Below are 15,962 nucleotides of genomic sequence, written 5' to 3'. Positions count from 1 at the left end.
TCCCTCCCTCGCTTTCTTCTTTCTCCCTGATATGATAAACCCAGCCTCTGCCTGCAAGCTTCAAAAGGATGTCAGAGCAAAGAGCAGATCCTGCAGCAAAGATTTCGGACAGCTTTTAGGGACTTTCAGCAGTGGCTGGTCAATGCAAGAGTCACCACTGCCAAATGCTTTGACGTCCCTCAAAACATCAGTGAAGCTTCAGCCAGTCTGCAGAAAATACAGGTAACTTAATAGCAGTAAAATGCTAGCCTAAGGGAGAAGAAATCGATTTCATGTACAGCTCAGATCAATTTCTTTGATTAATTACTGCTTCTGTTAATGTTGTTATTGTTAACACTAAAGGTGACTCATTGCCAAGAAATAAACAATTTTGGTTTTCTGTTTTGTGTAGTTTAATTGTTGGGCTACAGTTTGTAAGTAGTTCTGTCTCATAATAGTTTTCCTTGTCTGTTTCTTTTTTACAATGGGGAAAAAAATGTGGTTTAGGTGGGAGAGTACTGTAAAATCAGAATGATACCAGAATTGAGTCTTAGTACCTGGAGTTATTTCACAATTATGTGAATGTTTTTCATCACGTATGGAAGTGGAGTCCTTATGGTACAAGAGCAGAGTTAAATTATATGCATTGTGAGCAGCCATTTTAAAAGAATATTTTTCACATAGAACTAAAATAAGCCCAAACAGTTCTGTGGGAAAGAATGACAGTTGAAAGTATATTTTAATAAATCAATTGAAAGAAATAATTTTATTAATAGAATATAACTATCAATTAACTGAAAATAACAAAATGAGAATTATTTAATGAGGCTGATACACCTTTATAGATAGTATAACAGATGAAATTCATATCTGTTTCTCAGAAAACACCAAAAGCCAAATCACTTCTTCCTCATTTTGGTGGAGTCACTTTCTCTTGCTTAAGTGGTTTACTTAAAAGCCCAAATAATGCTGTCTTGATATATCAAATATTTGACTGCACCATGTTGAGAATATCTTCAGAAGGAGGAAAAGTCGTGGTTAATTTTTTTAGGTTAAATATAAATGTTTTAGCAAGGCTGGGGTTTTTTCCACAGTGGATTATTATTTTTTTTTTTTTTTTGTAATCACCACAGCCTCTTCATAATGTAAGATATTGTTCTCACTCTCTGTGAAAGCTGCCTTAGGTGAAATAAACTTTAAACTTTCTTTGGACTGCTTTAGGACTTCTAAAGATGTCTTGGTAACATGTATAAACCTAAAATTTTGTTTTTCTTGAAAGTTAACATTCTGTCTGTTAGCATGTTTTGCATCATTAGGTCACCAATATCTTTCATTTTAATATAGCCAGAATTTATAGTCCAAGTATCTCAAAGTTAAAAGACCCTTTGTATTCTCCACTAAGACCTCTAGTGTAACACAGAATCAGGAACCTGACCTAATAATTTTGGCATCAAGTCTATTACTCCTGAGCATGGGTGTAACCTAATAATTATGTGTATTACATAGTCATGATAGTAACAGTTTAAAGTATTTCTATATAAGACTACTACATTTCTTTGAGTCTTAAATGCTCACAAAGTTTTTTAATAATTAGAGGTTACAAAGAGAATATCCCAATAAATTGGAATTTTAAAACCTTTCTCTTTCCCTACATTTCTGTATAATTCTTGCAGCTGCATTTTTCCACACATTTCTTGCATACCAGCACTGTGCAAGATTTCTGTGAAGAAAAATACTTCTAAACAGGGAAGGTAAATTAAGGATACAGAGGCATAAATCACACAGGTTGGACATTGGTCAGGTTTTGAGCCTCAGCCCACACCACCACATGCTCATGGCAATTCCAGCATAGCTGGAGCTTGCCCATGGGCAGGGGTTTGGTCCATGTGTGCATCTGAGGGGCCCCCTGTGTTACAGCTGTCAGGATAATGGTTCCCTGAAATGAAACTTTTATCACTTTCTGAACTAGGGATATTTAAGGGAATATAATACCCAGCAAAATCACTCACAATTGTCTCATGAAATGCAGAAAATACAGGTAATCTTAGAGTCTTAATATATACATTATTCAGACACTTTTATTTCTGGATCAAGTGGCTGTTTATTATTAAATCCCATCAATACAAACAATCTTGAAATGAATTTACTGAAAGGCGCATTAGCATGCTAACAAGCAGAAACAGTGAACTCTCATCACTGATAAGTTTTCTAGCAGCTTGACTTTATAGGGACCCAAAGTTCACCCAATGGCTTTTTTATCACTATTTTTAGGAATTCTTATCAGAAAGTGAGAATGGGCAACAAAAGCTAAACCTGGTGGCATCCAAAGGAGAACTACTGTGCTCTGTTTTACCAGAGGAAAAGGCTAAAGTTATTCAGGACAAATCTGCTGCTGCTAAAGAAGATTGGAAAAATTTTATCACCACACTCCACCGGAAGAAATCTGCTTTGGAGGTATTGAACCAGTCACAGTGAGAAAGACTGGATCTAAATTTCCTCTTTGCTTCTGTTTCAAACAGCACAGTTTAGATTTTGTATATATCTGTGAGTGTTTACTATGCGACAGAACTAAGACATAGGTGTTTTCAAGAAGTCTTATTCTTCTGCTTGCATTTTACTTTTGTTTACTTCTGCTATCTTTATGACCTGATTTCACTTAAAGTGGGCTGCTTCATGCAGAAGGGTGTTGTTCTGAATCAAAGATAGCAGATGCTGAGATTCAGTAGTCTCATCAAATGTACTGGGTTACTAAAACACATTTTCTTTTTTAAAAACTGTTTTAGTACAAGTTTCTGACACAGCTGCTTATTGAATAGTCCCAGTAGAGTGTGTAAATGTTGTCTCTCTTACTGCAAATAGGTGAAATGTACTTACTTAATTGAGCAACTTTTTAAGTAAATGCCAGTGCCTTTCTCTGTTCAGAACTCACAATTCAACCAGAAGGTGGTGAATGTCTTAAACTCATAAACTTTTAAAGGTCATAGGTTTTAGGGTCAAAAAGGTCTCATCTGAAATTCCCTGCACAGCAGAAGAGAATTAAAGTTCCTTGGCATTCTTGTTTCAAACCAATGCTGCCTAGACAGGTGAGAAAAAGTTCAAATACACGTAATGCATTATGTAGGAAATAATTTCAAAGAAAATTCTCAGGTAGAAAATTCTCAGACTTACCTTTCTTCATCTCAAGGTTGCCATGGAAAGAGGATGTTTTCAGAGGTTAGTCTTTTTGAGTCAAGGATTTTTCAGTCTCATAAGCTTAGTTTTTTGTTAGGATGTTTAAGTGATATAGATGTAGCTGAAAAGAAAACTAAATATGTCTGAGGGAAAAAAAGGATTAAAATAACTAAGGCATGGGAGCTATACTGTTCAGGTTTATATTCCACATGAATTATTTCAGATGTTCTTTTATTAAATAATGCAGAATAAGCCTACAAGAAAAGTATGCAGGCCTTGAAGGAATGCCTTCGCATGCCTTTAATGCACTTTCTTATGACCAAAATTTTACTCTAAAACAAATATAACTAGAAGTGTTCCCCAGGACTGGGTTGAATTTAGAAATTGCCTAGAAACAGTGACATCTCATTTAAGAAGGGGTCACTGTGAAGTAAGATATTAGATAACTCATATACCAAATTAACCTTTATTCACAATGCCTTAATTATGTGAATTTGGATTAGATTAAGTCATAACATCTGTAAAGCTTTCTAGTCAAAAGAAATTTGCTTCAGCCTACTCTCAGCTGTGTAGTACACTGTTGCTTCTGTTTCACTTTTAAAAAGTGTGCCCTATCAAACTTTTATTTTGGTGCCTGTGGGATAGTAACAGGCAGAGCTGATACAATTTATTTGAAGAGTTGTGTGTATAATTTGCCTACAATTATATATCCTTTTTGTTTGCTTGGTCTGCGTCATGTGAATTAGTTATGTCTAGTGCACTGGGAGTATTCATTGAAATTTGCATGCCTTCCTAGAACTTAAAGATCCAAATGAAGGACTTCGAAGCAACTGCTGAGCCTCTGCAGGAGTGGCTGACAACAACTGAGAAGATAGTACAAGGAAGTAGCAGTCGGCTCCATGATCTTCCTTCCAAGAAAAGAGAACAGCAAAAGCTGCAGGTGACTTAAAAGGGTTCTTAACACAGCCAGACCTTCCTGTCCCATCCTTCTGGCCTCATTGGCTACTTACAAAAGATTCATCATTCTAGCATCCTGACCTCTAAATAAGATGGGAACTGTTTTTGAGGTTTGATGATCCTGTTCCATCAAGTTTTGCATCTCTACATTTCTGATGACATGCTGCTCCATTGCTGTAACCGTATGGTGTGCCTTTCTCAGCAAGCTTGCCATATGTCACTTCTATTTTTCATGGCACTTTCATGCTTCTCTATTTCCTGCTTTCTTGCACCCACTCTTATTATTACTGTGCTTGTGCTTTACAGTCTGTCCTTGAGGAAATAAGCTGCCACGAGCATCAGCTCAACAGGCTAAAAGAGAAAGCTCAGCAGCTGTGGGAAGAACAAGCTGTCAGCAAAAGCTTTATGCGCAGAGTGTCTCAGTTGTCTTCTCAGTATCTTACTCTAAGAAATCTGACAAAGGTAATGCATCCAGCGTATGTGCTCTGAAGCAACTCCTTTGATGTATGTGGGGAAAAAATAAAGATTGAAATGTAAAACACTGCAGTTGTCTGGCTTGCCTGCTCTGTGATATGTCTGAGCTGTTCTGTCTTTCACATTGGCTTTTAGGAGTGGAGAGTAAGGACTGTTGACAAAATGTAACTGTGATTTTTTTTTCTAATTATTATTTAAAAGTATAGTGATTAAGAAGTAAACCCCACCTGATAGTACAATAATCAGACTTGATTTTTATACTTTCAAGCACTGAAGATATTTTAGTTTTGTAATAAGTGGCATCTGAAAGAGGTACTTTTCAAAAATTAGCAGTGGTGGGGTTTTTTTAGAAAACAGAATGCAGACAAGTTGTTATTTTGTCTGATCCTGTAATGATGATTATTGGCATTGTAACTATTTTCACCTAAAAGTTTTAGATTGGTCTCCTAAAAAAAATTTACTTCTCAAGCTGCTTTTGAATGTTCAAGGGGAAGCATAGGCTAAATTCTAAACCATCAGACCAAAAACTGAGTTTAACATAACTTTTTTTGATCAGTGCTTCACATACTTCACCACTTAATAGTTCTACCATCTCTCTAGTTTAGACAAATAAGGAAGCCTCCACATTAAGACTATTATTTTTCTCAAAGTTCATGTCATGAAGAAGGCTTGATATAGGCATACAGTTGCTGCAGTAACTAGAATGATTAAGGGTACAGGAAATATGTTTTGGAATAACAAGTCAATTCAGAAAGTATTTGTGTTTAAGGGTTTGCAACTTTGGCAATTCCTTCTTCTTCTGTAGAAGTAACAATCATAAAGCATATCTTTGACTTACTAAAAATGGTTGTATACATGGCCATAATAAAATTTCATGTCTGCAAAATGAGTAATGAAAGATGCATGACTTACTAGCGAATGCTAATGTGAGCAGAACTTGCAGGAGATGTCAGGATGAGCAGGAGTCATCCAAGGTGCAGGATACATATGACCCAGCCTATTAGAGAAATCCTGAAACTTTTTGAATAGCCATGGATCTTGAGAAAGATCCCTCTCCCAATGTAACTTCCAAAGCCCGCTACATTGACTTGAATTCAGCTCCCTCTCACAGTGGAAAAAGCACAGTCTGGCCTGTATTCTTGTTCACCTCAAGCCTTTTAGCAGTGTAACTTCAGCATTTGTTTTTGATTTGTGTGCATGTCAGTGATTTTTCAGAAGAATGGTTTTACCAGTGAGAGTCATTGAGGAAAACAGGTATTTTCCAAATATCAACAAAGTAATATTGCTGCAGTGGTGTAGCTTCTCAGGCTTAAATCTCTCCTTGTACTGGCCAATTTCACAAGTTAGCTTCCATTGCAACACTGACATGGAGTTTAGATGTGATTTACCAGATTTTTAAGAAAAAGTGAAACCAGAAAACTGCAGCTTTAGATATGGAGAATGAAAAACTACATTTCTGAATTTTTCATTTGTATTTTATGTTTGGACAATTAATTTCTGTGTGTATGTAAAAGTAATTCTGTGCTTAAATGCACTTGTAATTACCAGTGTATGAAGTAAACTTCTGTGAATAGTTGATGAGACTCATTCTGAAGTCCATGAGTTGGTATGGGGAGTTGGTGATCCTTGAAATAGCTGCTGGCACTAATTGCTGTATGAATTGCAGGAGAAAGTTTCCAGAATGGATAGGATTGTAGCAGAGCACCAGCAGTTCTCACAGAGTGTCAAGGACCTCCAGGACTGGGTTGATGATGCAGTTCACATGCTGGATTCCTACTGTCATCCTACTGCAGACAAGAGTGTTCTGGACAGCCGGATGTTAAAACTAGAGGTATGGAAGGAAGAGTCCAAAACCTGCTCTTTTTAGATCTATATAAAGAATACAAGTATAGGATACTTAGGTGTTGCATATTAGTCTAACTGTTGCTCAGATACTGATTTTCAGTTAACTTCTGAAAACATAACTCCTTTTGTAGCTGAAAGAGCTCATTATTAGAACTTTTCTCTAAGAAGTAGATAAGGACCTTAATGGAGAATGCATCTATTAAAGTTCTTGAAATACTCAAAAGATGTCATGTGGCTGATGAAGGTTGAATGGAAGAAGTAGGATAGTCACTTCTGTTAGTTCAGTACATTCCAGTATATATTCCTAGACCTTACAGGTAATACAGTCGATTCACCAGATCTTTTCCTATAATTGTTTGCTTTTAAAATGGTGAATACAGTTAAGAAAATAGCATCTGTTGATAACAGAACTCAATAATGTTAAAGGGCACTATTTAGAAGACAGTACTTTTTATTTTATTGATGCCTTGGATTCTGAGCCAAAAATATTCAAAATTATAAGGATAGGTCAAAAAGCAAAAGATTGTAGCATAATGCTAGAATTACGTTTTGGCTTTTGTTCATTGAATCTCTTGGGTTCATGCTTTCATGTTTTTCATGACAACATACTGAGAGTTAGCAACTGCACAGCTCCAGCTCACAGTCCCTAGCTTCAGCTAGGGATGACAGATTTTATTTGTTGATACCTTCCTGTTGCAAATGTATCCTGGAGTGGTAGAACTGTATTTCAGCCCTGTAGAAGAGCTTTGTCATTACATCTTCTTGTCTCTATGAATGAATTCTCCTATTTTCCATCTGAGTGATGTTTCCTTTGGAATGTCAGCCTTTTCACTGGACAGTACCTTCTCTGATAGACTCCAAGTACCTGCACAGATTCCATGAAAATTTCCATGTCAACTAAGGTGTTTTTTAAGAGCCTGAACCTACCCATTCAAAGTCACTTTCGTTTGCAAAGCCCAGCTGTGAACCCCACTGTCCATTTTCCAATTCACTACAAGCTGCTAAATATGATCAGGTCATGTTCCATTAAAGCTAGTTAGAATATTCATGTCCAGGTAATGATAAAAATAAAATATATCCACTCACTTCTAAGGGCCTACTAGCAGTGAAACAAGAAAAAGAAGTCCAGATGAAAATTGTTCTGACAAGAGGAGAAGCTGTTCTGCAAAATACTTCTCTGGAGGGAGTACCAGTGATTGAAGGCCAATTGCAAAATCTGAAGGACAGCTGGGCTTCTCTTCTGTCTGCTTGTATCCAGTGCAAGAGGTAAAAACGGAGTGAGATGCAGAATGATGCTGCAAACAAAGCACTGTCTGGACTTTTGAAAAGTAATTTTATGGCTACAAGAATCAAATTCATGTAAAATAATTGCATATGCCAAACACTTTGGGTCTAGAAGTTGTGATACAGTCATTTGAAGTAGAAGAAGGGGAGGAAACAGAGAGGGATCTAAGATTTATTAACACTTTATTGTCAATTTACTCTTAAAACAGGATTCCATTTCATATTCTTGAATATTTTACTTTGTGTTGCACTTGATGCTTTGAAACTTTCTCAGAGATGAGCAGATTTTTTCGTGGACATTAATGGTTGCTCTGTCAAGATCCTGCCTGGTTTTCCACTTGCTAGCATTCCAAAGAACATACTGTAAATTACAGGATCCAATAGTGCTGCTCCTAGTGATAGAATAAAGAAATATAAAGGAAAAAAGGGAGGTTTCTTTGTTGCAGCATCATTAGTTGCAAATATTTCATATTAAAGGTAACAAAGGTAATTAAACTTTAGAATGCAGCAACTTTTGAATATAGGTAAAGGGACAGAAAATTTCTGATTTCTGGGTCTTCTGGTTTCAATTGAAATTTATTTACTAAACCTAGAACATGTCAGCTAGCTACATAAATTACAGATCTACTTAATATCCCAGGTTTGGAAAACTTAATTTCTAAGAGATTTTAAGAGATTGCTTATCTTGTGATGTATCTCTCTCATAAATACAGTCTAGAATATCTCTATATGACTACATCTCACTGCTCAAATAGCATGGGAACTTCCACTATGACAAAAAATATGTATTTTTAAATTACAGTCAACTGGAAGGGGCTCTCTCCAAATGGACAAGTTACCAGGAAGACGTTAATCAGTTTTCCAGGTGGATGGAAAAAGTAGAAGCAAGTATGAACGCTTCTGAAAGGCAATGTGCTGAACTGAGGGAAAAAACAGCTGCCCTTAGCAAAGCAAAGGTGTGTTTGATTTACAACAAACCATCAACAATTCCGTAACACCTTAGAGGAAATAAAACAAACTATCTAACTGCAAGATTAATCTGTGGTATGTTTTAATGGTGCCCCTTATGTGTTCTACCCCTTACCTATTTTGCAGTTACTCAATGAAGAGGTGTTGAGTCATAACAGCCTGTTGGAGACCATTGAAGTGAAAGGAAAGGGCATGGCTGAGCATTACATTGCTCAGCTTGAGCTGCAAGACCTTCAGGAGAGGTATAAGTTCCTCAAAGAAAGAACAAAGGTACAGTTCTTCTTCATAGCACTCCTTGTTTAGTTGGCAACAAGGAACATAACCTTTTCATTGATCATTTATTTTACAGTTAAGTGAGGATTAAAAGCTTGGGGACAGCTGTAACTTAATGTAACAGAAACCTACTAGGGTGATTGATAAATCTATCTTCCTGTACAGGGCTTCAGATCTTTCAGAAGAGTTCTAAAAATCAAGAGAATATTCTGAGGAACTCCATGTCAAAAGGTTCATTGATTTCAGTACAGATATAATTTTACCCATTGTGACTGAAATGTTGGAAAAAATCTTCGAAACTGTGATTTGCATAAGTGTATGTTTGCAAATTTTAACAGTCACAAATGGTTAACAGATACAGAGATTTTATTAAAGAACACAAACTTTATTAGCAAGTAAACTGACACAAGTGTGATAAGCATTACATTTACTGAAAAATATTGATATTGTATATCTGGAAAATATCAGGACATAGATTAAGATCAGAATAGGGTTTAGGGAAGATAAAAGGTAAAAAAGAAATAATAAAAGACCTGGTGAGAGATTTAAAGCTAGGCGATTACCTTCATTAGCCCAAGTTCTTCTGTGATAGTTAAATAATGACTAATGCATGCTCAGACAGCCAATTTTGCTTCAGGACAGCAATGTAGTAAAATTGAATTTTGTTGTCTCAGTGATGCCTTTGTCATGTAGACTGACAAAATTCAATATTCCGCCAAAATTCAGTTTTTCAAACACATAAGTGATTCATTCAGGTTTTTGTGGACCTCTCTTCCACAACTGCAAAGAATGTCATGCTCTGTCTTTCTTTTGACCTTGAGTGGCTAAAATTGCTCAGATTTGCCAAAGAGATACATAAGTCTCAGGAAACACTGGTAAATACCAACTATTCCTGTTAGCATGGGACTCCCTAGTCTTTACCTTTTTCTCCTGCACAAAGCTATACAGGCTGCCTATGTTTGCTTAGCTTGAGCAACTGCATGGGAACAATAAGAAATGGATGGTGGCTCACAGAGGCAAGAGTTCTGTACATCTTACCCCATGTAGCAAGAAGCATTCCTTCTTTCTCTTCCACCTAATATCCCAGATGACTGATCTTACCTGTTCCCAACTGTGGTGATGGTGTTAAGTATCAAGAGTGCAATCAACCCTTAGAAAGGAATTCAAAGTTCAAAGCAAAAAGCTAGAAAGTAAGGAATGTTCAAATCTTTTACTAATCCTCTGGCCAGGCAGGAAATGTGACAAGATTCTCCGAGGGTTTATGGCCCATGTCTGGGCAGACCAAGACTGGTAATTTTCTAATCCCCTGCTGGGAGGCAAAAAACTGGTCTCCCTTTTCCCCTTCCCAGTTCTGGGCATGGACAAGCCTTGTAAAAGATTTTATAAGACTCCTCTTTTCCTCCTTTCTCCCTACTAGACAGACCTGTTAGAAGTAAGAGGTAAAGCAGACAGTAGTTCATAGGTTTATTAAAGTGTTTGTCCTTATGTGAGCTTGCTGCTCTCAAATGCAGCCTGTCTTGTCTCCATCAGAACTTGGTTTCCCATTCCCGTAATTTCTTAGAGGATTGAATTGCATGTAGTATATTTTTCATGCACTTAGACGAATCTTGTGCCAGTGTATGACACCTTTCCTTCTGTACTCCAGGTATGGTAATATTTTAGTGCTGAAATTATTGTAAGTTGCTCACCCACATACACAGAAGACTTGTAATCTGTTTCTTACTGTGCTCTGTAGGGACTGCCTGCAAATATCTTCAAACATAAGACAGTAGATACTCCTAATAGAGTATTCCAATACCATTTGGGGGAAAAAAAAAAAAAAAAAAAAAAAAAAAAAAGCCATTTCTAAGCTCATATGCTTATTAATCACTTCAGCAAAGTTAATTTAAATTGTGATAAAAATCAGTTCTTTTGCTATTAGACACTGAGGTGTTATTTAAACGTAATCCCAGATCAAAACTCCAAATCTCAGAATTTATAAGCTTACCTTCTGGGAGAAGTATTTTTACCCCTTCATGTGCTCCCTCTTTCCTTGTAATCAATTAAGTAATCTTCAGGATTCAAGTACTCTTGAATTCTTGGAAAGTACAGCATCAGATACAAACCTTTTCCCTTGCTGGATGGCTGGGGTTTATGTTCTCTTTATTTGACAATACATTAAGATACGTATACATATTTGTAAATATTTTCACATGCAGGAGGCTGTAACAAAAGCTGAAGGACTGCTTACATTACACCAAGAATACCAAAGAAATCTGAAGGCTTTTGAAATATGGCTGGAGAAGGAGCAGGAAAAACTTGACTGTTTATCACATCTTGATGGTGATGCCCAGGAACAGGAGGTAACACTCCGAGATTTACAGGTATGTGATGTGTGATAACCTAAGAAAAAAAAAAATCCTGTGATGGTATACTAACAGAATATGGTGGTATAGTAAGAGAATAACATTTACTGCCAGACAAAAATTGTCTTGAGAACCACTTGAAATTGCATTTCAAGTATATGAACACTTTGTTGCTGAAAAGTGAAACTAATAAAGGTAGTGGAAATATTCTTGCTCATTTCTGGAAAGAAGTGTCGAGCCTTGAATGAAATCTAGGCACATACTAATCCTTTCTTGAAAGTACTGAATTTTTGTTAGATGTTGGTCTATCTCTTCTCTTCCCTGCATGTTTCATAAAATATGAAAGTATTTTCATTGGTGTTCCATCTTTTATTGCTGACAGTGCAGGTGCACCTGAACTGCTTTCAGGCAGTTCCAGTCATGCAGGCTGTCTCTTATAGTGAGGTGGGAAGACTACCACTGACTTACTTCAGTGAAAGTGAAAAGTGAACCCATAGTGCTTCAGTAATTCCCCAGTTGCTATCTTAAGCTGACTTAAAATGCTTTAATACCTATTGTTGACGGAGCACAAAGTATGTACGTGAGATATTAAATATTCGCTACCTTATTCAGGATACTGAGAGGGTCTTTGTATGATCAGGGAGTCTGCATAAATTTCTGCTCATTATAGTCACTCTGTAAAACCCTTTTTGAAAATCTGGATATGTATCTCAAGTGAAATCTGCGATGAAACACAACTGTGTTTTGTTAAGGTAAATTCCTTGTTATCCTTTCTAATGAGATGGAATCACTTTTTACTTTCTGATTAAGTGCTAATAAGCATGAAAATGCCATATATGTCCAGAAGAGGGTATCAAAAATTAGTCTGCAGTGCGGTCTCAAACAAATGTAAAAATAAATAGGTTGGTTTATTTTAGAAGATTGAAGCTGCTGTTTTTAAAGAGATTCAATTTTAGAATCAGTCTTACAGTCTGGAAATTTTTGAATTTATGCTGTAGTGAATGGATTCCATCCATGCCATGCTGGCTCAGGCAGCCAGTGTTTCAGAACTTGGAAACTTGGCAGGAGAGGAAAGAATTTAATGCATGCTTTGTCAATAATTTTCTGCAGTTCAGTTGTCAGTAATAGTGATAATACTCATTCATTGGTGTGCTTTGTAAGTGAGCATACTGTCATGGTGTTATTAGAGGAAAGGCTCTCTCTAATATATGTTTAACCATAGATAACTAAAGGGAATGCTCAGCTGTCTTCAGAGGAACCAAGGGGGTTTTGGCCATGCGTGAATGAAAGCTGTCACTGTAGAGTATGTAACCAACTCTGCCTTTACAGGAGCTGCAGGTCCACTGTGCAGAGGGACAAGCATTATTGAATGCTGCTGTCCATGCCAGAGAGGAAGTGATTCCCTGGGGTATTCCCCAGATAGAAGACAGAGCCCTGGAATCCTTACAGCAGGATTGGCAAGTTTATCAGCACAGGCTTTCTGAAGCAAGAAGCCAATTAAATGCCACTGTGAGCAAACTAAGGTTAATGGAGAAAAAATTTGAGAAGGTTAATGACTGGTTAACAAACCTGGAGGAGAAAGTTGCTATCAGGACTGGGAGGAGATCTAGTAGAGCAACAAAGGAAATGCAGCTTCAACAAATGAAGGTAAAGAATATATTTAAGGCATTTCTTAAACACAATACTTTATGAGATTTCCATGTCAATTCCTGGTTGCACTGTGAGAACAATGAGAACAAGCTTTGAGTTGGCGACTAAAATGATGGATCCAAGAGAGCTTTGTGCCTTTAAATCCTCCCATTTTACTGGTGGAGGTATGGCTATAACAATGTTGAAATCTTGCAGGGAGATCCGTAATTCATATGTTGTGTAGTGTGTGAAGATGTAACTGAGTACAAGATAGGCAGTGGAATGAAAAAGAATTAATACGGTAACAAGTGTAAAATGTGACCAACTGTGTTATAAAGTCTCCACTGTGTTGATGTAATAATTCTCCTTTAACCACTGGAATGAGAAGACATGGTTCTGAATAAACACAGGAAGCAGATTTGAAGACAGGTTACACTTTACAGTCATCTTCAAAACTTCAGGTGAAATCTATAGAAGTCCAGATTGCATTTCTACTATTATTTTTCAAGGGGGAAAAAATGACAAAAGGTATTGAATCTATTGTAATGAAATGCAATGTATGGGATGAAAATCTTTCCAGCATATTTGTTGCAATAACTTCCATCAGGTTCTGGTTTATTTTCCAGCTGTAAATTGTTGTTTACCACAACAATTGTATTTGGTTTCCTTTTCAATGATTTCCTCACTTAGTTACAGTTAAATTCCTGATAGTTTAAGATGTTTGACTCAGTCATATAAGGGATAATTTCTTTCTCATAGAAGTGGCATGAAGACATTACAATCTACAAAGATGATGTAGAGGAAGTTGGGGTATTGGCTCAGCAAATACTAGAAGAAAACCTCACTGCAAGTAGAATGGGAAGTCAGGCTACACAGCTTACATCTCGCTACCAAACCCTTCTTCTTCATGTCTTGGTGAGTGATGAAGACTAGTTCATTGTTTTTCAATATCATAAATTGCCATTTAAGAAGCAAATACAAACAGGCTTTTGTAATTAGACTTTATCAGAGTCTATTCATTATTGTAGACTCAATAGCATAACATTCACATATATATACATATACATATACACATAGATTTCATTGGATTAATTGTATTATAGAAACATAATCAGGATAATAAAGGAGAAAGCCCTATCACTATCTTATTCGATAGTTTCAGGAGAGAAATTCAGAATAAAGTATTTTTGAATGCTAATTGACCTCTAGAGAAATGTTCTTAGGCTGCCAATTACTATGGAGAAAAATTTGATTTGGTAAGGTGCAGTCTTCAGGTTACTTTTAAGTAGTGATTGCCTGTAATGACAAGTCACAATTCAAAGTTCAAAATGTAAGTGCATTGCCAGTGTTTAGTATTAGTTCAGTTTTAACATTGGTGATTGCCATTTGTAGACCCTGACAAGAGCCCTGTAAGAATTACCCACTATTTATGAAATAACTCAAAGCCTATAGTTTTTTATCTTTGTATAGTAGATTTTTTTAATAAATAGCAATTTATTGTTATATAAACCAGTAGCAATGATAAACATCTGGCTGCTCCTTGTTTCTTCCCCCTACCCTCCGTATTTGTTTGAAGGAACAAGTGAAGTTTCTGGAAGAAGAAATACGCTGTATGGAGGAGTCAGAATTGTCTTTTAGTGCTTACACAAATTGGTATGGAGCTACTAACAAGAACTTCAAAAATGTGATCACCAAATTTGATGTGGTTGATAAAACAGTAATGGAGAAAAAAGTGCAGAAACTAGAGGTACAGCTTTCTAAATGCAATTTTTGGTTTTGTTCCCAAACAGGAGGCTGTATTTTAACTTGCATCTTAACAGCTGCTCTACGTTCTGAGTTTACCTTGCTTAGAGAAGATAATGGGATAAGACCAGACAGTACAAAACTTTATGTTATCACATCTCGTTAGACCATAGTTTGGCTAATGAAATAAAGTTAGTTATTAAAGCTTATAGATAGTTCTATAAATTTGTTATTAAAGTAAAGAAATAATATGGCAAATATTCCTAAATAATATAGTCCTAAATAATAGTCCTATCCTACCATAAGGAAGGATCTTGCTTATATCTGTTTTATGTTAGGTTAAAACTTAAAATAAATTCCCATATTCCAAATTCCCCACAAGTATACTTTTTTGTGCACTGTATATTTCCTATGTCCTGTGGCAAGAAGTGCCTCCTATTTCATTGAAACACTCATGTTTCATCTCAAAAGTTGTAGATGAGCTTCTCATGTGTCCTGCAGCTTAAACAGCTTAAACATAATACGCTAAGGGAAAGCTTTCATCTGTTCCAGAATTTGGAGTACAGATGCTCTCGTGGAAGCCCTCAGTTTCTGCTTAAATTCACAAGCCCAGTGCAGGGCTTGTATTTGCTTTATCTGCTTCATTCTAGCTTGACACACCTTAACTCCAGGCAATTTTGTACTGAGAAGTTTGCTCATTTTCCCTAGTAATTCTTTCTGTGTCTGTAGTAAAGTTTAAAAAGGACAATTTTTTTCATACATTTTCTGTTAACCAAGATTTCCTTCACAGATGCTATTGAGTGATATGGACATAGGCCACAGTTTACTGAAATCAGCCCGTGAGAAGGGGGAGCGAGCTATAAAATACATGGAAGAAAACGAAGTTGACCAGCTGAGAAAAGAAATTGGAGATCACGTGGAACAGCTTGAAGAGCTGGCTGGCTCCATCAGAAAAGAGCACATGACTTCAGAGAAGTGTCTTCAGCTGGTAAAGGAGTTCTCAGACAAGTATAAGGCCCAGACTCAGTGGGTCATGGAGCACCAAGCCATCTTACATGCTCCTGTGGAGCCAAAGAGTGAACTCTATGAGAAAAAGGCACAGTTGTCCAAATACAAGGTAAAAAGGGGTTATCTCACAGTACTACTGAGTTGATTCTAATCTAGAGATTCTCAGTAAATCCTCTGATCAGGTATCCAAGTTTCTTCAATAAGCACATGAGATGTTTCTGATCTGGATGTTCCAATCAGCATCAATGAAAACATGCATAATACCTGCCACTACAAACCAGACTG

The 15,962-nt window shown here is 36.6% G+C and overlaps 1 protein-coding gene across 1 annotated transcript in view; it reads left to right on the top strand.

Moving 5' to 3' along the window:
* SYNE1 (spectrin repeat containing nuclear envelope protein 1) overlaps positions 1 to 15,962 on the top strand; it is a 286,213-nt gene that overhangs the window by 136,711 nt on the left and 133,540 nt on the right. The window contains exons 55-67 of the mRNA XM_066315491.1: positions 45 to 222; positions 2,251 to 2,433; positions 3,947 to 4,090; positions 4,414 to 4,569; positions 6,248 to 6,412; positions 7,520 to 7,692; positions 8,513 to 8,666; positions 8,806 to 8,949; positions 11,151 to 11,315; positions 12,627 to 12,944; positions 13,686 to 13,841; positions 14,503 to 14,673; positions 15,460 to 15,786. Coding sequence (XP_066171588.1) covers positions 45 to 222; positions 2,251 to 2,433; positions 3,947 to 4,090; positions 4,414 to 4,569; positions 6,248 to 6,412; positions 7,520 to 7,692; positions 8,513 to 8,666; positions 8,806 to 8,949; positions 11,151 to 11,315; positions 12,627 to 12,944; positions 13,686 to 13,841; positions 14,503 to 14,673; positions 15,460 to 15,786 — 2,434 coding nt within the window. The remainder of the gene's footprint in view (positions 1 to 44; positions 223 to 2,250; positions 2,434 to 3,946; positions 4,091 to 4,413; positions 4,570 to 6,247; positions 6,413 to 7,519; positions 7,693 to 8,512; positions 8,667 to 8,805; positions 8,950 to 11,150; positions 11,316 to 12,626; positions 12,945 to 13,685; positions 13,842 to 14,502; positions 14,674 to 15,459; positions 15,787 to 15,962) is intronic.

This window comes from Sylvia atricapilla, chromosome 3, assembly GCF_009819655.1.
Source record: "Sylvia atricapilla isolate bSylAtr1 chromosome 3, bSylAtr1.pri, whole genome shotgun sequence".
Lineage (NCBI taxonomy): Eukaryota > Metazoa > Chordata > Aves > Passeriformes > Sylviidae > Sylvia > Sylvia atricapilla.
The sequence above is the reverse complement of the archived record's forward strand: the minus strand, read 5'-3'. Positions and strand labels throughout refer to the sequence as shown.